Raw genomic sequence first — 25,112 nt, forward strand, 5'->3', positions numbered from 1 at the left:
CCGCGCATTTGGGATGGCCCTGAAACGACCAATAAAAGGGCCACGACAAACCTACCGTGACGGCGATGTTTTGACCTGCGAATGATAGTTCGACCATGACGGACCACCAGTGACTTGCTGCTCTGTCTAATCTGTAACTGAATGAATTCACTCAATTGACCACGAGTTTGAGGTTGGTTTGAATAGAACGATTTGAGCGTTCAAAACTGCCCTTTAGAAGCGGGCAATATCTACCTTCGAAAGTCTTAGCAACAGGCCCAGCGCGGGACTCGGGGTTTCGCGGAGAGTGGAGAATGCGAGCGAAGCCACGTCAGAATGGGGTTTGATTCCGGAGAGTGGGACCCAGAGACGGACTCACCATTTAAGCCGAGGCATTGTGATTGCTAGCAGTACGAAGTTACGGAGTACTACGGCTTCGCGAAACTAGTTAGGTGCGTGCCCGGCAGGCTCAGATAGCCCGTCAGGGGCACACCGGGCATCTTTTTGATGATCTTGGTCCTACCTTTGGCGACCACGCATTCCTCGATCGCCGGACAGGACTCGATAGAGTGATTGTGAGCAACACGAGGCAGTCTCTCTCGATTGCTAGATTGTCGCTCTTCAGCACGCGGCCAAGAACAATCAAGGAATCGACGGGTTTGCCTATTGTCAACGCCCCAGAGTACGACAGGACAGACGGCGCCTCCTTGGCCATTGATTCGCCTAATCACAAGACGGAATTCCTTGTGCAAACTTCCTAGCCCACGAAAAGGCGTTGTCGGCCTCAACCGTGCCTCTCCAGTTCCGAATCGCCGTGGATCTGGCGGTATCCGTGCTCAGCCTGCAACAGTGACAGCTCCAAGGACACCATCTTCGGCAAAACTCCTCCCACCTTCTATCATGACATCTCGTGCTGACTTGATATGTCGCAAGGTTCCGGGTCAATCAGTCTTCACCTCATTGCATCTGGAAAAGCTTGGAGCAAGTTCAAAGGCTGGGAAATCCGATGACTGCTCACACAAGAATCATTGCTCTTGCCCAACAACTTCTGGGGATCTCAAAACCATCGCCCGACGCGTCAAGGCCCGCCATGTCGCATAATCAGTCCGCCGCTTGTTGCAATACCCCCGTGGTGATCAGCAAGGGCTATAAAGAGATGGGCAAGTACGCCACGGTGGACGGTCTCAAGACCTATATCACCGGACCCTCCTCTGCCAGCCACGGCATCCTTGTGATCTTCGACATTTTCGGATTCTTCCCGCAGACGATTCAAGGTGCTGATATCCTCGCGCATTCGAGCGAGAAACACTATCAGGTCTTCATGCCAGACTGGTTTGATGGGAATCCGGCCGACATCTCATGGTATCCTCCGGATACTGAAGACAAGGGCAGGAAGCTTGGAGCATTCTTCAACACCGAAGCGGCACCAGCCAAGACAGTTGATAGGGTCATGAAGGTTATGAACAAACTGCAGTCAAATTACCCCAACATGAAGAGTTGGGGAGTGGTGGGCTACTGCTGGGGCGGAAAGGTAAGGCCACATGATACACCAAATCTCACCTATACAGAGCTGTATGATTGACTCTCTAGATTGTCAATTTAGTCTCACAGCAGGGAACGCCATTCAAAGCAGCAGCGAGCTGTCATCCGGCAATGGTGGACCCTAACGACGCGCCTAATGTCACAATCCCTATACTCTCCATCCCGTCAATGGATGAAGACAAGTCAGCAATGGCCCAGTATGAGGCTGCCCTGAAAGTGCCAAACCGGACTGAATGGTACGATGATCAGATTCATGGATTTATGGCTGCAAGAAGCGACCTTGAGAATAAGAAGGTCAAGGCAGCATACGAGAAGGCGTATCAAACCTTGCTGACTTGGTTCTCTGAGCACTTGTGAGACGATCGAGGCCGATGGGAGGATTGATTCACCAACAACGTCGAAGTAAATTGGATAGACCTACGAAGAGGGGTTGCTTCTAATGTACCCATCAAAGCTCAGCACATGTTTTCTCCTGTATTCATGTCGCTTATAGGCCAGGCGTATTGGGTTGAGTACGTGATATGGTAGCACGTGCCAGGCCGCAATGGTGCCGCCGAGTAATCCGATGAGACGCCAACCGTGACATGCCGAAGGCGTTCCGAATGCCCTCAGTTCTCAGTCCCGAGTGATAAACCTGGCTTGAACCGGAGCTACCAATCGGTAGAAGCCGTAACAGCCTGAGGCTCTTAGCGGACCGGAAGGACGGTGGCCGGGGGGGAACCCCCGATCTTGCTGTCATGGAAATTGGAACCGTCGAGACTTGTACTTGCTACAATCCTGTTTGCCTCGCCAATTTTCTTGTACATCTCTAGGTGGTTTACCTGCTCTTGCAGTCCTGTTCCAAACTGGCCCTCCTCTTTCTGCTCTGAACTGTTTCAAATGGCGACAGAAAGACTCAGATCTATTATCTCCCACCTCTCGCCGACAAACCCCGGCGTCGCCATGATGTAAGAGAAACTTATGAGGCCCGCCGTCAGGTTCTTATCAGATACTGACACAAAGCCACCCCCTTTTACAGTCTACAGGGGAACCCCGACGATGTTGTCATTACACTCGCTGTCCGCACTCCACTGACAAGGGCCAATAAAGGTGGTTTCAAAGACTCAGACCTCGACTACATGATTTACGCTTTGTTGAAGGAGATGATTGCGAAGAGCAACATCGAGCCCTCACTGGTTGAAGATATTTGTCTGGGAAATGTCGCCGATCCCAAAGCGGCATACAAGGTCCGGGCTGCTATGCTTGCTGCCGGCTTTCCTCATACCTCTGGTGCTAGCAGTGTCAGTAGGTTCTGCGGGAGCGGTCTAAAGGCCGTCCAGGACATGGCCAACCAGATCTCAAACGGGAACATTGATATTGGAATTGCTGTTGGTGGGGAGAGCATGACCACCGGCAGGGCTAAAATCTCTGGATTCTCTCCCGAGATCGAGGCGAATCCGGAAGCTTTTGACTGCTTGCAACCTATGATTCAAACGGCCGAGAACGTGGGAAACGATTTCGGCATTTCACGCAGGCAACAGGACGAATACGCAGTCGAAAGCTTCCGGAGGGCAGAAGTTGCCCAGAAAGCTGGCTGGTTCGACGACGAGATCGTCCCTATTCGTACGAAGATCAAGGATGCGCAAACCGGCGAGGAGAAGACTGTTACTCTCGTGAGTGACGAGGGTCCTCGCTACGGAACAACTCTTGCAGCATTACAGAAACTAAAACCAGTGATGCCACAGTTTGGTCAGACAACCACTGCTGGGAATGCTAGCCAAGTGACGGATGGAGGTAAAGTACCACGAGCGAAAATCACGCAATGAATCGCAGCACTACCCTAAAATTATAACTAAAATAACTACTTACACAATACTCTAGCCGCTGGTATCCTCCTGATGAAACGATCCAAGGCTCAAGAGCTCGGTCAACCAATTTTGGCCAAGTTCTGTGGTGCTACCGTGGCCGGCGTACCCCCCAGAATCATGGGCATTGGCCCTGCCGCCGCAATCCCGAAGCTTCTACACCAGTTCCACCTTACGAAAGACGATGTTGACATATTTGAAATCAATGAGGCATTTGCCAATATGGCTGTTTACTGTCTGGACGTCCTTGGCCTGGACCACACAAAGGTGAACCCGCGAGGTGGCGCCATCGCTCTCGGCCATCCAGTCGGCGCAACGGGGGTACGCCAGGTCTGCACAATCTTGAGTGAAGCGCGAAGGACTAAGAAGAAAATTTTGGTTACCTCCATGTGCGTAAGTACTTTGCCTTCATCCCTTTCCCTCATTGGTTCAGCATGGAAAGCTAAACACCCTGGCAGATCGGCTCTGGACAAGGTATGGCTGCTCTCTTTGTCAACGAGCAGGTGTAGGTTGCTCTTGGAGAGGAGAATCTTGGTCTTGTATCCAACTGATATAGAAGTATATAGTGTAAAGAACAGTGATACAATGTCTCCCGTCTTCTGTTCCTCGAAGCCCCATTCATTCTCCTCTCCACAATATGGCATTCTCAACTTGCGCTCCATGCGTTGTCACGATGAAGGCGAGGACAGGAGAAGTATTGTCTCGGCGATTTTACTGGGTTCAATGACAGTGTCCGACAGGTGAATTGCCTGTGTCGGTCTTCGACGACACTGCTGGCTTTCTGGGCTGGATCTTGTACCATGATATACCTTGCAGCTTGACACGACTTTTCGTCATGTAACTCGCTCTCCATCAAATCAACGACGTTGGTTCGCACGCCTAGACATGGAAAGACCATAGTAAGTGCACATATCCTGTAAACATGAGAGACATGAGAAGTAGTTACTTCCAGAGAGAACAGCGTTGCATCTGATTCCTTCACTACGGAAGCGCCATGCCGTTGGTCTGGTAGGCCCCAGCTGAACAAGAATATGAGATTTGTCGTTAGCCTTGATATTCTTGGTCGTGGTGCCCGGCTGGGGTGTACACAGTGTACCAAAGAATGCTTGCAATTCGTATGGCCGAGACCAGATAGCATCACCACCGAGACTCGAGCATCTGCAAAGATTGACGATACAGCCTGGCTTGGTCTTGAGCATGAAAGGGACGGCTGCGCGCATCAAACGGAGTGGAGCAAGCAATCAGGTTGACAGTCATGACTCGTTCGTTCTCGATGTCGGTGAATATATCCGCCGAAGTATAGCTGTTGTACAAAATGAAGCCCTCTATGGGCCTCAATTATGAGGGTGAAAAAGTGTTAGGATTGTAAGTCTCTAGGCCCTAATATCTCATATATGTAGTCTTATCAACAGTGAAGATTTGCGCTCTCCATACCCTGCGATATCGGCGGCTCCTGCCGTCTAACAATAGCTCTCCATTATTACAGCATTGTTCATCAGAACATCAAGCCGCCTACAGGCCTTTGCCTGATAAATCGGTGCTCATTGCCACACTATAGTGACAGACCATGTCCGAGGGGAATGGACCTCCCCCAAATGCATCGAGGACATTCTCGACCACATAATCGCACATTCCTAGGGAGTGTGAGATCTGCCTGGAGGAAACGAAAGTTCGCATGCTCGCTAGAGCAAAGGCAGCCATGGTCGAAATTGCTGATACAATCACCGTATACCCAGTTGTCCCGTTTGAGAAAGAGCTGCGTCGCCGGTTCAACTCCACAAGAGCATCCGGTGTCGAGCGCAACAAGCGTTTCACGCAGCCATCTTCTCAGTAATTGGTGTTGTCATCGAGATTTGGAAGTCAAGGGTTTGCCAGGACTAATCGATGCAGCAATATCGACTCCAGCAAAGATGGGTGCCGGGCAAACAATTCGATGGCAATTCTCGACAGTGAGAGCGCTAGGGTGGGTGGGTGCTTTCTCCTCGTGGAATCTTGCGCCCCGGCCTTCGTGCTGTCTTTGGATAACAATTTCAAGTGTCGTCAGCTCGACAGAGCAAATGGTTCCGAGATCGACCACCCTGGCCGGCTCAATTATCGCGAGTGACGGTCTAGAGTCTCGAAGGCGAGATGTCCGTCTGTCCATTGTGTTACTCAGTGGACATTCGGGATCAGGATCGCTCCGGTTCAATCTTCCATGAAGCCATCATTGACGTTCAAACGCGCTCCATGGTTTGGCCGCGTGCCCTAGTTGTTGGACTAGGCTGAGGTGCGGGCGATGTCAGTCACCGTCTTTACAAGTCAAATACTCACGCCTAGCGCCTCAGCGCCTCCGGCGGAACGCCGACGCCCTCACGTTCCTTACAACTTTTGCAACACCATCAATTCACTGTTTCTAGTCATATATGGCTATATTCTCGGGTTTCACAAGGAGGCTTTCTCTCCGTCTAAGAACGTCGCCCGATAGAACGCCGCCCGAGGACGGCCGTTGACTCCACGCGGCGCGCTGTGCGACGGCGAGAAAGCCCTCCCTTGGAACGCTCCTTTTGCCTATATGATAGATAGGGATCTCCCTCCGAGAGAGGGAGGTCAGACTCGTCAATACATCCTGTTTAGCCCCCAAACATCGCCTAGAACTGAGTGTTGCATAACACTAGTTCACCGCTCGTGGACAGCCGGGACCAGTAGACCAAAATGTCTGTGACAAGGGTGTTGAGAGCTTGGGTAGAGATGGCGCGGCAGTATTCGTTCACTGGACTGGGCTTTAGAGCTATCTTGGCTGTATATTGATACTCAACAGATTTGACGTCAAAGTTGCTTGACAAATGTGTCATCCACGGACACGCCCTTCAAGGACTAGTGGTTCGGGTAATTGGGTCGGCTTCATGCCCACCTACGGAGGACACAAACAGTGGTCCGGGGGTGTTGACCGGCCTTGTGGGTTAGCACGGGCGCCCGTTGTATAACGTCAATGAGCTCTGACTAGGCATGGGGACACCTGGGCCGTCTTTACCTTTCCGACAGGCATCATAGGAGTTGTCGTGCCGAAAATCAGGCTTCCGATGGAGACACTCTCGCCGTCTAATCAACGCACGCATAGGGGCCCGACAGGGGGCCAATTACCCCCATACATACCTCGGCAGTCCCATCCTCAAAGATTGCTCCTCGCTGTGTCCACTGTCTATAGATCTTTTCAACAGCAGACGACGGCCACACTCCGAAACTCGGGGTAGTTCATCCAGAGCACCGTCGGTCTTCCCGGACTGGACAAAGACCATAATTCCGTGAGTGGGGCCTAGGTTCTCCCGGCAGTCCGGTTTCCGAAGGCCCCTTACCCTTCAAATGCAGTTCATCAGGGACTGCACACTTCCTATCAGCACGTGCAGATTTACAAGGCAACATGGGCGCTCTACGTTACGACGGCCAAGTGGCCATTGTCACTGGAGCGGGCAACGGCTTAGGAAAGCAGTATGCTCTCTACCTGGGTTCACGCGGCGCCAAGGTGGTCGTGAATGACATTGGTGGAAGGCTCGACGGCAAAGAGTCAGGCAAAGTTGATTCTAGAGTTGCTGACGATGTTGTCAAGGAAATCAGAGACGCCGGCGGCATCGCGGTGGCCAGCTACGACCCGGTCCAACAAGGCCATCTCATCGTCAAAACGGCCGTCGATGCCTTTGGTAGAGTCGATATTCTCATCAACAACGCCGGGATTCTGCGGGACGTCACTCTGCGCAACATGAAGCAGGAGGACTGGGATCTCGTCATCGACGTCCATGTACACGGCGCCTACAAAACGACCCGCGCGGCCTGGCCTCATATGCGAAAGCAACGATACGGCCGAATCATCAACACATCCTCCGCCGCGGGCCTGTACGGTAATTTCGGGCAGAGTAACTACGCCGCGGCTAAATTGGCCCTCGTCGGTTTCACCAAAACGTTGGCCAAGGAGGGAGCCAAATACAACATCACGAGTAACGTGCTTGCCCCTGCTGCGGCCAGCAGAATGACGCAAACCGTCTGGGCTCAAGACCTGTTAGAGGTGATGAAACCAGATTGGGTCGTGCCTCTGGTTGGAGTGCTGGTCCACGAGCAATGCCGAGAAACTGGGGCCATCTTTGCGGCAGGGGCAGGCCATTACAGCAAAATTCGCTGGCAGCGTAGCAAAGGATTTCTCGCCAATCCCGAGAGCTTGACCGCCGATGTCATTCTAGAACATTGGGATAAAGTCGTGGATCCGAACTGTGCTGAGCACACGGACGGTGGAGGACAAATATTTCAGCTGCTTGAGAAAGCTAGCTCGTTACCTCCACTAACATCGGGCGCTGACAAGAAGATCAGCTTTGAGAACCGGGTAGTGTTGGTGACTGGTGGCGGCGCTGGACTTGGTCGAGTCTATAGCCTCCACTTCGCCAAGTTGGGCGCCAGGGTTGTGGTGAATGACCTGAAGAACGCCGACAGGGTTGCATCCGAGATCACTTCCAGCGGAGGTCACGCCTTGGCCTTGGAGATGTCTGTTGAGCAAGGAGAGACTATTGTTCGAAGAGTCATGGACACTTATGGCCGCATCGACATCGTTATCAACAACGCAGGCATCCTCAGAGACAAGGCTTTTACTAACATGAGTGACGATGAATGGTACTCAGTGCTGAGCACTCATCTCCGAGGAACATACTCGATTACAAGAGCAGTGTTTCCCGTGATGCTGAGCCAAAAGTACGGACGTATTGTCAATATAACCAGCAGATCAGGAATTTATGGTAGTTTTGGTCAAGCCAACTATGCCGCCGCGGTGAGTCTTTTTCGACCTCCAGAGAAAAGCCGCCGACCGTGAAGACTAACTCTGGTTTAAGAAATGTGGCATCGCCGGCTTCACAAAGACAGTGGCTCGAGAAGGTGTCAAGTATAACATCGTGGTCAACGCCGTGGCTCCCATCGCGGGAACAAACATGACTCGCACCGTCTGGTCTGAAGAGAATGTGAGGAGAATGAATGCAGACTACGTGGCGCCCCTCCTCGCCGCGCTGTGCAGCGAAAAGCCACCTGCCACCGGCCAGATATTTGAAACTGGCGGGGGTTGGATCGGCCACACCCGTTGGCAGCGAGCCAGAGGCGTCGACTTCGAACCCCAGAATGGCGTACCGAGCGTGGAACAGATTGCTGAGGTAAGCGAGGCTTTTTTGTCCTACCTTTAAACAATTGTCAGCCCCTCTAAGGAATAGCACCAGGCATTCTCTGAGATCTGCAACTTCGACAATGGCAAAGCAGACAATCCAGACACGCCATCCGAAGGCAGCAAGTACACCATGGGCAACGCGATGAAGAGCCCGAAAGTGGTGAGTCACTCTTTCTGGTCCCTGTATCAGTGAGGAGGAAGAGGCATTTAACCTTCTGTACACACAGGTTGCCGGCATGTCCCAGGAGAATTCCGCCAACCGCAAGTACATTGCAAAGATCCAAAAGGCTTTAACTCAGAAAGCAACACCAACATTCTACACTTATAATGACCGAGACGTCATTCTGTACAATATTTCCCTGGGCGCCCATCGGACGGATCTCGATCTCGTCTACGAAAACTCCCCCAATTTCCAAGTCTTGCCGACCTTTGGGATCGTGCCGACCTATGGGAGTCTGGTCAGCGTCAAGGACATCGTCCCCAACTTTGACCAGCGCATGCTTCTCCATGGGGAGCAGTTTCTCGAGATCAAGCGGTTCCCGATCCCTACGTCCGGGACGTTGAAGACCGAAAGTAGCCTCATCGAGGTCGTTGACAAAGGAAACGCTGCGCTAATACGGCGAGGTGCCACCACCTTTGACTCGTCCGGAAAGCCTCTCTTCGTCAACGAGAGCGTCGTCTTCATTCGAGGGTCCGGGGGCTTCGGCGGACAAAAGAAGGCCTCGGACCGCGGTGCTATAACCGCCGTGAATACTCCTCCTTCGCGAGCTCCCGACAGGGTCGTAAAGGAGAAGACGTCGGACGACCTGGTCGCCTTGTATCGGCTTATGGGCGATCGAAATCCACTTCACATCGACCCTACATTTTCCGCCGCTGGGGGGTTTCCTACCCCGATTTTGCATGGACTGGCGACGTTCGGGATCAGTGCTAAACATGTGTACCAAGCGTATGGCCCGTTCAAGAACATCAAGGTGCGTTTCAGTGGCACGGTCTTGCCTGGTCAAACCATCGTGACGAAGATGTGGAAGGAAGGGGGCAAGATAGTGTATCTGGTCGAGGTAGAAGAGACAGGAAAAGGCTGTATCACCAACGCTGCGGCTGAGCTGCTGGAAGGAGTCTCCTCTAAACTGTGAACCCTCGGATCGTAGATCAGGGATACAGTGGCGGCCTGGCTCTTCAGTCCGACACATGGGGCCGTTATCTTTGACAGGTGTTCAAGCCAAGCAGTCGGCCACGGACAGCTCGAGGTGAGGCAAATCGAGCGTCGGAGTGGGGAGCGATTTTAACGAGAGCAAGAAGAGATCTCAGGTCATTAGAGACAGGGCTACCTATTTTCGAGGCCATTCGACCTGTTGACAAGGTGCACATGGTTTCAAAGTACGCTGTTCACCCTTTGGCTGAACTCTTTGGGGGCGCGACTCGACTAGTAAGTTCCAAATTTACCCCGAGTGTGGAAGCAGACGAGTCCGAATGGAAGATCCTTCGTGCATGGCACTTGGTCTCTGGCAAGTGGATTCACTCAAGAGAGTTACATTTGATTTTGCCCTTACTTCTCTTGATCCTCGGTACAACAAAGAGCCCTGCCCTAGCTGTGGGGGCAGAAGCTCTTTTTTGAGGAGACTAGATTAGCACCAACGCAGAAACCATTGTGGTAACTCAAAACTTTTAAAGCTTCGACTTTGCGGAAGTCTCGTCAACAGTCACACCCAACACCAGAGCCTCCAGCCTGCGTCGAGCATTCTCCTCGCCTTCACCCATCACAACCTCTTCAGTCTTCCAGTCGGGATTGAATGTCACCCGATTCAAAGGATTCTCCTTGTGTGCCTTGTAGAAGAGCCGGTTGTAAACGTCCCCATCGTAACTCCCTAGAGCACTCTCGAGTACGAAGTCGGGAATAGACCACGCATCCACCAGTCTCACGGCGTCGGGTCTGACCTGAGTCAGGAGTTCTTGGATGGCCAAACTCACGTCAGGGATGGTCTCAATAGTCAACGCCTTGGACACCAAGAATTCCGAAGCCGAAGCATCGAGTGTGAACAGAGCGAAGAGCCGGAAAAGTGTTTGCAACACGCTGACTGTCGCCTCATTTAAGGGCGGGTGAGGAGTTTTGGTGAAGACGGCCTCGTGAAAGTTTGACACGAGGAGGCTCTCTGAGTGCGCACGACTGAGCTTGTGCAGGCTGATCATCAAGCCTGTCCACGACTTCTTCTCAACCACCCTTTCCCGATACACTTTATAGGCGAGGAACGAGACTCTCTGCTTGAATGCGTCCACCAAAGCAATCGAGTCTTTAGTAAGGTCGGAATGATTTCCCTCCGTCCTGCAAGATTCCGTACACTTCACATACTCCTGAAAATGCGCATCTACAAAGTCAGTGGGCTCCAGATTCGGCTCTTCCACTGCCCGCTGCATCCTCTTGATCAGGTAAGACGCTGTCTGCTGGGTAATCATCCAGTTGTCGCCCTCGACCGTCGGCTTGGACAGGTATTCATTGTTCAAGTTAATCATGCCGCTTCCACCGCCAAAGCCATGGCCTCCCATGGCCCGACGACACGTCTCAATGCCGTCGGCCGCAAGGGTTGTGCACAGCGACTTTAAGCCAGACGATGCAGCGTGCATCTCTGCTAAACTTGAAGTGTCCCCGGTCTCGATTTGCTGGCGGGTGCCCCAGTACAGCTTGAACATTGTCTCGCCGGTGTAATGGAGGGCGAAAGTTGTCGCCAGGAGAGGAAGAACACGAATTTGCACAGTCGGATAGTTGAGCACTGCTTCCTCAGGTACACCTGTCCCCGAATCTCGATCAGAGAATTGATGGCGAATGGATAAATATCGAACCGCAATAGTCACCGCCCGAGCCAACACTAGCCGCGCGTGCATGATAATCTGAGCTCGGATAAATGTCATGGTTCCATAGACCAAGGCCGGGTTCTTGGGCTTAATATAGGTACCATGCTGTGGATCGACACCGGAATGCTTTGATAGTAATGCAGAGTGAGGCACTCTGAAGTTGTTAAAAAGCATATATCCATTATCCATACCAGGATATCCATACTTGGGGCCAATATCCCCAATCACTATTCCATTCAACGGTTTGTGAGTCTTCATGTCGCGGATCTGTAAAATGAACTGGTGAGGCCCATAGGACTTGTACTTGTCACTGCTAGCCCCGGGGGTTGGGAGCATTAGCTGAGCCACCACAATAGCATGATTCGCCGTTCTACCCAGTGCTCCGTTCCACCACTTACTTGCAGTAATGGTGGGACTGTGGATAATGAATTCCTTGGTCTGGGGATCCCACTTGGCCTGGCATTCAATACCCCTGACGTTACTGCCATGGCCCAGCTCGGTCTGTCCATAGCAGCCGATAATGTCCCAGTTGTCTACTTTGGGTAGCCAATAGGCTCTTTGCTTGTCGTTGCATTGTTCGCGAAGGGATGTAGCAAACATGCCCCAATGAAGGGCAAAAGGATGCATTTCGTCGATCAAGTATTCCGCCATGAGGAAATCGTCTCTATCCCAGCCGTACTTCAGTGACAGCCTCCGTAGTGTTTTGGCTCGTGCCAGCGCAAGATGGAAACGGTCCGGTCTCGAAATGTTGAGCTGGTTCTTCTTGGAGAAGATTGGCATTGCCTCGAGAATTGTCAGGATTTTCTTTTGCCGATCGAGGAAGTCGTTGCGCCAGAGCAAGTGTCTGGCCAGCTCGTCGACATGAATACTGGAAGCAGCCCTTTCCCGGGCGAGGATGCTCGGCGCTTGCACATCTGCAGGCTGTAGATCGGCTGTGAAGTCCGCCATTGTGGTCGTTGCACTCTCGGGAGAGCAGTTGAAGCTGATTTTGCGCAATATTTGGGTTGCTCGCGAGGTTATGACTCAATGGACGAGACGGTCGAGGCTTTCACGTCTTCAAGACCACTGCTGGTGGGTCGAGAAGCGAGACACCGAGCCGACGATGTCCGATGTCAGGAAACGCCGTGATTGGCTCGGCCGAAGAAGGTGTGCCCCTTGGTAAGGGCCCCATGGACCTGGATCGAACGACCGCCGGGGGGCGGGAGACAACAATGCAGGACGACGAGAACCTTATGGACCAGTGGAGGACCGAGATTTCAGATTGGACAGTGGCCTATATCACGACTGAAGCTATTGGGTAGATGGACGAGAACAAAGGCAGCGGTTGGTGTGGGCAAAGAAAAGGACAAACAAGACGAACAATCACGTGATGAGCGCAAATGCCAACGAAACCTCCTTCGCTGTTGATGAATCATGATAAACTAAATCTGAACTGAATCGTGGCCTGATTCGCGGTCGGATGTATACAGTATGACAGTGTCCAGAGAAGGCCAAATCTGTGGCTGGTGACAGTGGTAGCGGAGACCGCGGTGGCGGAGAAGTGAATAACCGCACGGAGCGACCAGGACAGAAGCAGGTGAGCTGAAACCTGAAGCTACCAAGACTCAACAGCCTCGAATGTTGCAAGTTGCAACAGTGTCTAGCACCGAGGCTGACGGCATGACTGCATGACTGTCTGCCCGTTCCGAGTTCCGTTGGTTGTTTCAATCTCCGCCACGGCCTGCCCAGGGCATCCCGTGGAAGATGCTGGCCAGGCTTAACCCTACGTTAAGTACAAATTTACACCCCAGATTGTGGCAGTCACTCAGCTCGAATCAACTGGGGAGCTGAAGCAAGAATTCACCGCTCCAGTGGCCTGTGGCCATGGATTCATACGTCGACGAAAAGACCCTCCTATCACTTGGGATCATCGATCCTGAACTACAGGCCGTAAGTCTTGAAAGGATACAGGCGTGTAAGAGCACTATCTGAATCTGACAAACATCGCCAGTTCTTGGACAAGACCAACCCTCCCCGTCTCAACTATGACGACGTTTCGGACTTCAAGGCCATGATCGACAAGCGCAACGCTGCGGCGACAAAGGCCCAAAAACAGCCGCCGCCCGAAATCTTGCAGAGCGACCTTTGGTACCCAACGAAAGACGGGATCAAGATTCGCGCAAAGCTCTACCAACCCTCCACACCGCCCAAGGACGGCAGCCCCCTGATTGTCATGTATCACGGGGGTGGTTTTTGCACCGGCGCGCCCGAAAGCGAGGAGCAGACCTGTCAAAACTTCGTGCAGGCGTTCGGCGCAGTGTGTCTCTCGGCCACCTACCGTCTGGGGCCCGAGTGGAAGTTTCCCACCGCGCACAAGGACGCGTGGGACTGCTTACGATGGGCGGCCGAGCACGCGACCTCCTGGGGAGCGGACCCTGCGGTGGGCTTCGTCATCGGAGGGACCTCGGCCGGTGCAAACATTACGGCGGTGTTGGCTCACCTTGCCCGAGACGAGGGTCTGTCGCCGCCGTTAACAGGCCAATATCTCGCCGCCGCGTCGCTTCTGCCCGAAAACCAAGTGCCCGAGAAGTACAAGAAATTCTATCTCTCACAAGAGCAGAATGTCGATGTGCCCGTCCTACCGAGACCAGCGAGACTAATGTTTTTGAGAGGATATCAACCCGACAACAACGACGCCGTGTGGTGGGCTATCTTTAACCATCCCAAAGGCCACGCAGACGTCCCTCCGGCCTTCTTCCAAGTTGACGGACTCGACCCATTGCGAGATGACAGCATTATTTTCGAACGAGTTCTGCGGAAGGAATACGGCATCAAAACCAGGATGGATGTGTACCCTGGATTACCTCACGGGCATTGGAATATTTATCCTTTCCTGAAGGGCAGTGAGAAGTTCAGGAAGGACCAGGTCGCAGGCATGGCATTCCTCCTGAATCGAGATCCCGACTACAGCAAGGTCGTCACAAAGGCTTCTCCAGCAGGGTTCTGAGGCAACCTAGGGCTTGACATTTCCTTGGTGGACGCCAATTCATTCATTAATAGTGATGCTAGTGTGCCCGGCAGAAAGCTTCCCCCTGCCATTCCTTTTGCACCTTGTCAAAAGTTGAGTTTGTGACCGCAACCTGAACCCCAATTGATGCCATGAGTCGTTATCATGGAGCATTCCCGTACACCTCTCCCGAGGTCTGTGTGCCACTCCCCGGCGCGCGGTTGGCGAGCATGGCCCATTGCTGCTGATCATATGACGTCTGTATCATTCGTTGAGACACTTCCCGTTCCAGGCCCAGTTCTAGCTCCGGCCAGCTTAAGCCCTCCATGGTCCCCAGGTCGACATCATTCATCACCGGCCAGTGCAGGCCAGATTTGTCGTGAGCCATCAAATGGTCAAGGTCGAACCCTATTCCCGGGTCGTCATTCATAATGGCGGCTACTGGTATCTGAAACACACTGGATGACTGAGACGGGGCGCAGGTTGCTTCGTTTTGTGATTGAATTGTCGCAGACTCGCCGTCGGACGATGAGTTGACCATCACCTCGTGCTCTTTGAAGATAAAATCCACCAGGTGTCCGAGTGTGCTCGACCCGATGACCGTGCGCTTGAACGCGAGATACGAGGTTGTGACGGCGCGGAGGGCCTTGCGTGATCCGTAAAAGCTCCGTGCAAGCTTCTTGAGCAGTCCATAGGCCATTTTGAACGAGTCGGTGATGTTCAAGAGCCCGACGTCGGCATCTCCGTCGCAAAGAGCGTAGGTGAGGTGGTACAGGGTTTCGCTGAGATGCAGCGTGAGGAGGTTGGCGGCCGGACGGAGACAGTCTGAATATGCGGCGATATAAGCTGCACACATGTAAATGTTGTCTCTCGCGAGGACGACGCACGTTTCTTGGTCATATTGCGAAACCTGTGTTTTCCGTAGTGGATTTTGTCGAATGATCATGCGGAAAAGATTGAATTGCTATTTGATTGGGAAAGTGTCAGCAAGAATTCATCTCGAGCAGGGGTGGTTTTGAAAGAAACTAAGACAGAGCTGGAACAACATGGGTGTTTGAGACAAGAGAGAACGAGGCATCTTACCAGCTGGCAAAGTAGCCGGCGGCGTACAAACGTCTCGGATTCTCCCTGGGTCTGCTGGAGAATTTCTTGGTTCGCGTCCAGTTTCAAGGACGAAGGTGTAATTCTCTCCAAATACAAGATGCGAGCGTCGAGGACTTCGACATCCTGGGCGTCGGCAAAGCGACCCAGTCTTGCACTGAACAAGGTGTCCCAGATTTGTTTCCAGATCCGGCCAAAACTGATGGCCGTCTGATGATACTCCAGGTCTCGCATGCCCGTGTCTCCGAGGCTGATAGGTTGCTCGTCAACAGGTTTCGGTTCTTGCGCAGTATACTTGCCCATGACTGACAACCGGGGAATAAATTCGGCGACAGACACCTCGCTGTCTCGGATCAGGTATGGCCTGCCTCGCCTCCGGGCGACATGTGTGTCGATGTAGTAGAGTGCCCACCACAGCTTCTGCCGCGCCAGGTTTTTGGAGTGGCTGGCTCGGGGCCAGAAGCTCTGATCATTCATACCAGTCACTGTCGCCAAATTCCAGGCTTGCATGATGTAGACTGAGGCGTGAGACAGAAGTTCAAGACGGAGCAGGTAGACCGCTCCAAGAGTATAGTAACACACATGGTCCAGTTCGCCGGTCTCCGTGGGGCCAAAGTACTTGACCAGCCGCTGGCCTTGCTGAAACCAATTCCAGCCCGGCCGCTCGATGTCGAGCCACGATTTGGGAGCTTCGGTGTCAGCGATGGCCAACATGTTGAAAACGATGCCGAGGAAAACGCTGTGGTTGGCGCAGGACACGGCCGTGCCCGTCTGTTCGTTGTATCCCAAGACCTTCAACGTGCGTGCCATTCGAGGAACAGCCTCGTTCTGGTTGAGAAGGGGGAGGAACGTGTTCATGTCCCTGAAGAAGACCTCTGTCAAGTCTTGGAGCAGCTCGAGGTTGGGGAGTTGGATCGACACCACGGGCCGAATTGTAGCAGTGGGCCTCGCCTTGTCCGCAGGAGTCAGCGGGGAAGGTGGTTGAGCTCCTAGCTTTTCGCACAAATTCCACAACTGTGATGACAGAGAGATAGAAGTCCCCGCTTGGAGCTGCAAGTTGAACGTGTGCGTTTCATCCTCCCCCGTGGCTGTCAAAATGTTTTCCGGGTCCCCAGCGGTGTGCAGCGTGAGGTCGATCGGCGCCGGAGACGTCTGAGATTGCGATAAAGTGCTGGACCTAGATGCATCAGTAGATGACATGGTACCCGCGTCGTATCAGATGCCTACAGTTCTGGCTCGGTCGTGAAGGATTTGCATCTTTTTCTCTGATCGGAGCTTTGTTCGTTCTGCACTAAACCGTCGCTATCAAGTTGAGCAGGGTCGCGCTTGTTTGACTGGCACGATGGAACGGTTGGCTTGGGTTGCCCACCGCCGTTGGTGCTGAATGAGAGGTTAGGGTTCCTCTCGGCGCAGATCCGATAAAAAAGGGTCGCTTACCTTCCGGTGTGACTGGCATTGCTGGGCAAGTTTCGCACCTTTCGACCGTGAGAGTCTACGCTTCCTCGTTCGCGTCGGGGATAATAATTACATGTCGCCTGCCGAGCCACGCAGTTTGAACATGGTTGTTGGCCCGAACACTGGAAGTAATCCTCATTATACAGAAGCAAATGGATTTCGAGGGTTGGCTTACCTTGACCTTACGCTGACGGCAATCCCAGCTGCGCCACGGAGTGAGGTCAGTCGCGGAATGTGCATCCAGGTGAATAAAGGGTGCGGCATGAAACTGCACGATAAGGACGGGAACGTAGCCGAGTCATCAAGGGTTGGGAAATACCATGCAATCGTAGTATATTTGGAACGCCGGCCAGCTTCAGGCGGCGTCTTTGGTGAATCTTCTGACATTGAAGGCTCGGTGGGGGTGCAGCTGGCGGCCTGAGGGGGCAGGAATCCTTCTTAGAAGATAGGTGATGTCGACGAAGATGCTAATCATTCGATGATTATCGATTCGCGGGAATGACAGGACGGAAGAAAAGATGAGGTCTTCGTCTACGGTCTAGAAAGACAAGAAGAGATTTCTCCCCGCGTTGGCACCCCAGCTCCACCCCACGCGGGGTACAAACAGCCCCGGAATGCCTGAGACGCGAGACGCCGCGGAATGCTCCAGTTCCGAACCCCCGGTATGAAATTCCGAAGGCCCGAAGTTCGAGCTCGCGTTGGGGCCCGACCGGGATATCTGACCAGCGCTAACAAAGAACATCGTATCTTCATATCTGTGGCCCGCCTGTCCAGCCGACCTACTCACAGACCGACACAGTACCGCGTACCACGATGAACCCAACAACCCGACGTCATCCGGTGAGACCTGATATCCCTTCTTTGACGCTGCCGGGTGGAGGTCTAGGACTCAGCGCTCGGGGCCTCGGCATTTTTCTCGCACTGTTTCAGGAACCCAATCCAGTCGAATGGTGCAACCTCCCTGTCTTGTCCGTCGATCAATCCCCAATACCACGTCAAATCACGCTGTACCATACTCAGCATCGACAGTAGACATCAAAAGGGACAGGGTTGGGACAACTTACGCCGGTGACGTCTGCCACATGCAAGCCATTGCCGAGAAAGTTCCACGTGTTTCCGCTCATGTATTCAATGTCGTAGTGCTCGTAGCGTGGGTCTGCTTCCAGTGTTTTCAAAAACAAGGTCCTCGTCCCCGGAAACATTGGCGCACTTTTGTTGTCGGTCCCGGATTTGTACCAGGATGTGCAAGGTCCGGACCATGTCGTGGTCGAGAGCCACAGGTTGGCATGCTTGGTGAAATCTTCTGCGGGCTTTTGCTTCAGGGAAATTTTCTTGATGTCTTCAACTTGCGCCTTCTCAATGACTTTCAAAATGTATCGGGTGCTTCTCTCGATGGTCGGGATCAACGATCCATGACCGTACCCAGAGTACGGCCCTGCATAGACGAAATGATTGGGCACCTCGGCTGTTCCAGCTTGTCAGGAGCTTCGTGAAATTGAGGGATTTCCAAACGTACGCTCGGCGATACCCATATAGTGTACCAAGGACTCTCTTGACCTCTGTACATCTTGCAGGTTCTTGCCGTTATAAAGCATGGGGATCTTGGACGTATAGGAGGTGTCGTATCTGTCCAGGAGAATCAGCACCATACGTGTGAGACATGAGGAAACAGAAAGCCTGGAACGACGTACCCAGTGGCACAAATGATCACATCGACTTCATGCTTTTGGCCCTGTAGGTCGATGAAGCCGTCTTCAACGATTTCCTTTATTCTTTCAGGGTACACAGTCACCTTGTCAGTTGCCAGAGCCTCCAAGAATCCTGGGTCTTTGAGTCAGCAATTATTCCCACCGGCTGAAAGTATTTTCGAAGCTGACCGATTCCAGGGGTGGCTCGCCTGCACCCGACGGCAAAGTTACGTGGTAAGAGTGCCTCCACCAGCTCTGGCTTATTTGCAAGCTTCGTATAAAACGTCTGGGCGCATCGCTGTGGAAGAGTGAGGTTAGCAAGATGTCTCAAGTGGATCGTGGGTGAGGGCACTGTACGTTGATGGCGGCATAGAATTCTGGTGTGCCATTGAGATACATTCGGAACCGGTGTGACATTTCAGTGTCGATCGACTTGATGTATCTCAGATATGCCTCTGGGTCTTCGGCAAATCGTTGTTTGGTCTTCTCGGAGTAGTAGAAGTTGCCCAAAGCTTCTTTCGCATTAGGCTCGACCCAGTTCGCCCCAATACCTCCGGTGATCCATGTTTTAGACCTCGCCACCAGATGAATATGCTTGACGTTGTCCAATATCGATGGGACGATCTGGGTGCCTGAACTCCCAATACCGATGACCAGCACACGCTTGTCACGTAGGTCAATCGATTCGTCGTATCTACCGGAATGGGTAAGAGGACCCTTAAAAGAGCGCAAGCCCTCGATGTGTGGCCATCTTGGGGTACTGTGACAGTCAAACGTGTGAGCAACAGATATACTTTTCCGTGGAAGTGCGCTCTTGTGGAAGTTTTGACGTACTTGAGAATTCCACCTCCGTTGATGTAAAAGTCGGCGAAGTCTTCGAAGATCTCTCCGTTTTCTCGCCTGAGGGTGATTTTCCATTGTCCTTGGTCTTCCAGCCATTCGGCCTTCAAAACCTCGATCCCATAGACCGCGTACTTGTTCAGATCGTACGTTTCAACCACGTCCTGCAGATAGTTTTCGATCTCTGCCGAAGGCGAATAGTACATTGACCAGGGTCTCAGGTGCCAGGAGTATTGATAAACCACGCTGGGAATGTCACACGCGCAGCCAGGATACTTGTGGTTGTTCCAGACCCCGCCACATGCTTTCTGCCAACGGTGAGAGAAGGTCCATCGGCTTCAGGCCAACAAAATCACTGGACAACGTACATTTCTCTCGTAACAGACAAGGTCGATGTTTGGGTAATGCTCCTGCATAGTATGGGCGAAATCTATCGCGCTCATTCCCATACCTTTGAAGACCACACGGACCTTTCGTTTCTCGCCGGAGGGAGTTGGGCGAAGGGTATAGCCATCTACAGTTGAGACCGGGTCTCCAAATTTGTGAAAGCCCTCGTAGCCCTGGAAAACTCCTAAATCACCCATAGTGCTGTGTTCTGATTGCAGGGCTATAGCTGAACTGACTTCGAAGACTTCTCAGTGGCAATGAGGAGGCTTCGAACTGTATTTCACTTCACAGAAGAGCCCGTGTGCCAGCTGCATGTATTATTCTGAGGGCCTCGGCTGGGTTGGGTCTTTCGGATGGAGTGGAAAAGGCTGGAGAGTATTCGAAAGCCCGAAATTCCAGGGATGGAGTTGCCACTGCTCCGGGGCCCCGTGGTGGATTTCCGCTGCTGTGGAGGATGTTCAAGGCGTGCTAGACGCGTATCTGGCAAGTGAAACTGTGTAAAGCTTGATTCCTACACTTAGGCGGTCGATTCCACCCCGGAATACGCACCGGAATACGCACCGGAATACGCTCGTAATGGCGTTGCCTGGAAACGTGAGCGCATATGATCCTCGCGCTCCTGGCTGTTTATGCCCGAAGTCCTCGGCACTCAACCGCCCATTTTCAGGGCGCAGCTTAGCCCCTAGGCCGAGCCTCGATGCATGGTCGAATTGTCCCCATCCTCACTCCGACGGTCCAACAAGATATGTTGGTGGCCGATAACGGGTGAATGTGCCGCAAAGTTCGGCATTAGGCACCACAAGAACATGGATCGAGTGCTGTAAATTGAGAAGGCTACGCGGGAGGTGTTGGACCGTTTGCATTTACACAGCATACCCGTGTATGCTCTGCAGCTCTGGTCAAATCTGTAGACCTGGCTTTGCGCTTATATATTCACCGCGACTGAATATCTCTCTGATTATCTAGAGGCATTGCAGAGCGAACCCTGCAATCTTACTGTTGCATTCTATGGCCGATTCGGTGACGGGGTTGAGGTTGAAACAGTGATATGCTTCAGGATAGATCTGGAGTTCAGTCTTGTTTCCTGCCATGTGCCATCTGCTCGCCATGAAGATACTGTCGTCTAATAGTGCGTCTTCATCGCCGCAGCTGAAAATAGCCGGTGGCAGGTCGGAGAGATCAGCGTATAGAGGCGATACGTCCGGCTCTTTGAAGTTCTCCTTGGGGACGTTCTCGTAGCCAACATCGGTGTAGTACTGGAGAGCCTGACGATTCACGAGACAAGTCCCCTTGTATTGTCGGTTGGACGGTGTTTCAGACACGTCAAAAAGTCCGTAGCTCATACTGAGAGCCTTGATGCGAGTCCGCACGTCAACCTTGAACTCGTCGCGAAGTGCAAGCACCACCAAGGCCACAGCATTGCTGCCAGCCGAGTCTCCAAGGAGAAAATTCAGAGGCCCGCCAGCGTCGATGACTTTCTCGCCTTCCTCACTCAGTACCCAGACAGCAGCGTCGATGCAGTCGTGTTGGGGGGTGGGGAATTTGTTCTCAGGTGCCATGCGATACTCGACGCTGATCACCATCATATCCAAGCGCTTGGCCATATCAACCAAAAAGGCATCCTGTGACGCGGCTGAGCCGACCACGTATCCTCCTGTAGCGTCTGGTCAGTTCTTCTTGAACCAGGACATTCCAAGATTGAACCCACCAGAATGGTAGTGAAGTGCAAACCCTCGTCTGGCGTTCGTTGGATTGACGGCTCGGAGCGGAATCTTGTGACCGTCGCGAGCGCTGGCTTCGATCATTTTTGCTCCCTCAAACTGCCACAGCTTCGGGAAGCCATTTGTCCCATTCTTCCGCATATCTCGGTACTCCTGAGCAGTCTTACATTGTGACAAGTGCGGCACTTTAAAAAATGCCGCAGAGAGCCCGGCGATCTTCGCTCTGCGCTCCTCCAGCACTTCTGGTGAAGTCGGATTGCGATGAATCAACAAGCCTTCCATCCTGGTGGTGTGACCTTTGATGCTTAGAGATTTGATACTGCCCGGCAATACCTGGACTCGATCGACCGGTATTATGTCTCTAGTTTCTCAATGAGCAAGCAACTCTGCCGAGGCAATCTGTCTGTGGGGGCCTCGGCGCGGAATACTGCGTGCGGACCGTAGAACGGGCAACAAGGAAGAGACGACTATACACCGGGCCAAGAGACAAGAGACCCTCAACTCGCATCCCACGGTGTTTGACCGGAGCGGGTCCCAGATTGAGGTGGAATAAGCTACAGAGCCGGAACCCACGGCCCAGCAGCGACGCCCAGCCAGCATTGGTACTCCGCTCGTACAATGCCTATTCGGTCCTATTGTGGAAGCCGAACACGTCTCGGAACTGATATGATCAGACGACAGTCTTGCCACTTGACGAAAGCATCTCCAACACAGGACTGTGTACTTTATGACTCTCGCCAGGGAAGTGTTTTGTCCACTTCAATCTTGGCCACCCCTGATCACACCGAGATTTTCACCAAAGCAGACGCCTTTTGGTTTCGCGATGGCGGGTCCAAGATACTTGACAGCAGCAAAACAAGCTGCCGAGTCGTTTCAGGAGCTACCTGTGCCTGAAGGGTTTGGAATCCCAGGCACGGAGGCCTACAAACATGATGAGCTGGCATATCAACTCTCGCTACATCCGGCTCGCACGCCACGTCGCGTCAAAGTGGTTATGGTCGGAGCGGGATTCAGTGGGCTAAACATCGCGCATGCCGTTGAGAGTGGCAAGCTCCAGAGGGTCGACTTGGAGATTTTCGAAAAAAACACCAACATTGGGGGCACGTGGTTCGAGAATCGATATCCCGGATGTGGCTCCGACATTCCAGTTCACAACTATCAACTCTCATGGGCACCAAATCCTCGATTCACAAGCTTCTATGGTACAGCTCCTGAGCTTCAGGACTATATTGAAAAGGTTGCCGATCAGCATGGACTCCGAAAGTACGTCAAAACCTCTCACAAGGTCGTCCACGCCAAGTGGGTGGCGGGAAAACAAAAATGGGAAGTTACCGTTGTCAGAACTAGTGGGAGGCCGGTAGTTCTAAGTCGTCCAGGATTGCATGACGACGAGGTCGGAGAGCCTTGGACTGTTGAGTGCGATTTCTTCGTCAACGGCTCAGGCCTTGCCAACAACTGGAAATGGCCGACAATTCCTGGGCGAGAGCTCTTCAAAGGCGATATGCTACATACAGCAGATTGGCCACAGAAGCACGACTTCACCGGACAGACCGTGTCGTTGATTGGGAATGGCAGTTCTGGAGTTCAGGTTCTGCCACACATTGTCGAACAAGCCGACAAAGTGTACGTGCACATCCGCAACGGGTCTTGGTTCACCGTGGGATTCGCGTCCAGGTTCGCAGGTCCCGACGGTCGGAACATCGACTTTACCGACGAACAAAAGGACCTCTGGACCAACGACCACGAGGAGTACTTTCGATACCGGAAGCTCGTCGAGCAAGAGTTGAACGCTCGTTTCAAGACTAATCTCAAGGGTTCCAAGGAGCAAGACATGGCACGAGAGTTCTGTCTAAAGGAGATGAGCAAGCAACTGGTGTCAAAGCCAGAATTGCTCAAGGCAATTACGCCAGAATTCCCCGTCGGGTAAGTCAATGGCTGGATCAAAGTCAAGTTAAACCATGAATGCTGACACGTCTTGAAGGTGCCGTCGACCTACGCCAGCCGAAGGCTACCTGGCGGCACTCTGTTCACCGAAGGTGGAGATCGTCTGGGGCGAGACCGGCGAATTCACCCCAGAAGGCATCCGGGGGCCCACGGGTCGGGAGTTCAAGGTTGACAGCATTGTGTGCGCCACCGGCTTCGACATCAGCTTCGTCCCTCGGTTCCCGATCGTCGGCTCCAACGGCGTCGATCTGCAAAAGAAATGGACCGACAACATTCCGGAGGGATACATGTCGGTGACGGTTGAAGACATGCCAAACTACTTCGTCTACCAGGGACCCCCCGGTCCTCTCGTACATGGTAGTGTCGTGCTCGCATGCGAGATAGCGACCGACTGGATGGTGCAAGTGATCGACAAGTGTCAGCGGGAAAACTACTCGTCCGTGGTCCTCAAGCCGGGAGTCGCGCGCGCATACGCGAAGCATACCATGGCCTGGATCGAGAAGACGGTCTGGACCGCCAACTGCACAAGCACGTACCGCAATGGCAAGTCCTCGGGTCAAGTATACTCTATCCACGCGGGCTCTCGACTGCACTACTTCCAACAGCTTCAGAAACTCCGTGCCGAAGATTTCGACTGGACCAGTCTGTGTGAGGACCCGGATTTACGGTTCGCATGGCTGGGGAACGGTTTCACGATCGAAGAGACCTTTCCCGATGCAGATGGCAAGGTCGACCTGACGTAAGTCATCACCTTATTCGTAGATCAAATCCTCGTTGGTAAGAATCTGAGCAGAGAAGCTAATTTCTGGTGTAGATGGGCCTTGCAACCTGCTCCTCCCGAGGCTCACATTAAGTGCTGACCCCGCCCTGGTTGCTGAAACGGCCTGACGTTGACAAAATATGCAAAGAAAGAGTCTTGTACTCGACTTTACAGAAACGGCGATACAGAAACACGGGGAGCTGATTCGAAGCCCGGACAGTTTGTGAAGTGGCACCATGTACGTCGGGGACGAGGCTGGATATCGCATGCGACTGAAATAATATGACGATGCATATGGCGGTCATCTTGGCTGGGGCTTCTCCCCCAGGTTGTTGAGCTAGACATCGTTACTTGGCAAGTAGGGATAGATCTGGTAAAACATTCACAATGCATCTACCTCGTCGATGTACGGATTCACCTGCTTTTCTGAAGTTCGGGATTTGCGGTAGCATGTCGTTGCAGCGGGTTTTATGCCCTTTTGGTCCTAACAACGCTTTTGATTCTTGTCCCGGGGCTTCGCAGGAGAAAGGAAGGGTCTGATTAGTAGTTCTCTGCCAATCATAACTACAAAATTCATACACATGGTGAGAATGACATCTTCATCCCTATCGAAAATATCGTGGCGCCCCTTAGCCGGGCAACACCCTGGGGAGCCTTGTCGCTTCTTCACGGCTGGAGCCAGAAAGAGAGGCGAGCTGGCCTCCAGCATAATTATGTCATCAGACTGGCGAAATGGTCGGGTTCCTCTGGAGCATGGAGGAACCGTGAACGTGGGCCACAGCTATGTAGCACCTTTGGACACCTCGGCACCCCGGAACCCCTCAGTGTCGAGGTACACCGAAGATTCC

At 52.9% G+C, this 25,112-nt stretch overlaps 9 protein-coding genes across 9 annotated transcripts; 5 read left to right on the forward strand and 4 right to left on the reverse strand.

Moving 5' to 3' along the window:
* Positions 1 to 1,069: 1,069 nt before the first annotated feature.
* Positions 1,070 to 1,878, forward strand: PV08_04165 (uncharacterized protein; the record flags this gene model as incomplete). Its single annotated transcript, XM_016378513.1, has 2 exons — positions 1,070 to 1,510; positions 1,570 to 1,878. 2 exons carry the CDS (start codon positions 1,070 to 1,072, stop codon positions 1,876 to 1,878), a joined length of 750 nt encoding a protein of 249 aa, XP_016237190.1.
* Positions 1,879 to 2,400: 522 nt separating this feature from the next.
* PV08_04166 (uncharacterized protein) lies at positions 2,401 to 3,874 on the forward strand (the record flags this gene model as incomplete). The annotated part of the gene is made up of 4 exons (XM_016378514.1): positions 2,401 to 2,468; positions 2,540 to 3,294; positions 3,382 to 3,758; positions 3,824 to 3,874. The coding sequence occupies 4 exons, from the start codon at positions 2,401 to 2,403 to the stop codon at positions 3,872 to 3,874; spliced, it is 1,251 nt and encodes a 416-aa protein (XP_016237191.1).
* Positions 3,875 to 6,762: 2,888 nt separating this feature from the next.
* Positions 6,763 to 9,668, forward strand: PV08_04167 (uncharacterized protein; the record flags this gene model as incomplete). The annotated part of the gene is made up of 4 exons (XM_016378515.1): positions 6,763 to 8,151; positions 8,213 to 8,524; positions 8,588 to 8,692; positions 8,763 to 9,668. The coding sequence occupies 4 exons, from the start codon at positions 6,763 to 6,765 to the stop codon at positions 9,666 to 9,668; spliced, it is 2,712 nt and encodes a 903-aa protein (XP_016237192.1).
* Positions 9,669 to 10,200: 532 nt separating this feature from the next.
* PV08_04168 (uncharacterized protein) lies at positions 10,201 to 12,330 on the reverse strand (the record flags this gene model as incomplete). The annotated part of the gene is made up of 1 exon (XM_016378516.1): positions 10,201 to 12,330. The coding sequence occupies one exon, from the start codon at positions 12,328 to 12,330 to the stop codon at positions 10,201 to 10,203; it is 2,130 nt and encodes a 709-aa protein (XP_016237193.1).
* A 915-nt stretch (positions 12,331 to 13,245) lies between these two features.
* On the forward strand, positions 13,246 to 14,368 carry PV08_04169 (uncharacterized protein; the record flags this gene model as incomplete). The annotated part of the gene is made up of 2 exons (XM_016378517.1): positions 13,246 to 13,311; positions 13,373 to 14,368. The coding sequence occupies 2 exons, from the start codon at positions 13,246 to 13,248 to the stop codon at positions 14,366 to 14,368; spliced, it is 1,062 nt and encodes a 353-aa protein (XP_016237194.1).
* A 163-nt stretch (positions 14,369 to 14,531) lies between these two features.
* PV08_04170 (uncharacterized protein) lies at positions 14,532 to 17,311 on the reverse strand (the record flags this gene model as incomplete). The annotated part of the gene is made up of 6 exons (XM_016378518.1): positions 14,532 to 15,332; positions 15,452 to 16,646; positions 16,697 to 16,849; positions 16,907 to 16,944; positions 16,998 to 17,046; positions 17,100 to 17,311. 6 exons carry the CDS (start codon positions 17,309 to 17,311, stop codon positions 14,532 to 14,534), a joined length of 2,448 nt encoding a protein of 815 aa, XP_016237195.1.
* A 495-nt stretch (positions 17,312 to 17,806) lies between these two features.
* On the reverse strand, positions 17,807 to 20,036 carry PV08_04171 (uncharacterized protein; the record flags this gene model as incomplete). The annotated part of the gene is made up of 8 exons (XM_016378519.1): positions 17,807 to 17,929; positions 17,989 to 18,389; positions 18,441 to 18,550; positions 18,616 to 18,745; positions 18,802 to 18,910; positions 18,970 to 19,372; positions 19,447 to 19,760; positions 19,821 to 20,036. The coding sequence occupies 8 exons, from the start codon at positions 20,034 to 20,036 to the stop codon at positions 17,807 to 17,809; spliced, it is 1,806 nt and encodes a 601-aa protein (XP_016237196.1).
* A 765-nt stretch (positions 20,037 to 20,801) lies between these two features.
* On the reverse strand, positions 20,802 to 21,842 carry PV08_04172 (uncharacterized protein; the record flags this gene model as incomplete). Its single annotated transcript, XM_016378520.1, has 2 exons — positions 20,802 to 21,493; positions 21,548 to 21,842. The coding sequence occupies 2 exons, from the start codon at positions 21,840 to 21,842 to the stop codon at positions 20,802 to 20,804; spliced, it is 987 nt and encodes a 328-aa protein (XP_016237197.1).
* Positions 21,843 to 22,383: 541 nt separating this feature from the next.
* Positions 22,384 to 24,247, forward strand: PV08_04173 (uncharacterized protein; the record flags this gene model as incomplete). Its single annotated transcript, XM_016378521.1, has 2 exons — positions 22,384 to 23,483; positions 23,542 to 24,247. The coding sequence occupies 2 exons, from the start codon at positions 22,384 to 22,386 to the stop codon at positions 24,245 to 24,247; spliced, it is 1,806 nt and encodes a 601-aa protein (XP_016237198.1).
* Between the last annotated feature and the right edge of the window lie 865 nt (positions 24,248 to 25,112).

This window comes from Exophiala spinifera (assembly GCF_000836115.1).
Source record: "Exophiala spinifera strain CBS 89968 unplaced genomic scaffold supercont1.3, whole genome shotgun sequence".
Classification (NCBI taxonomy): Eukaryota; Fungi; Ascomycota; class Eurotiomycetes; order Chaetothyriales; family Herpotrichiellaceae; genus Exophiala; species Exophiala spinifera.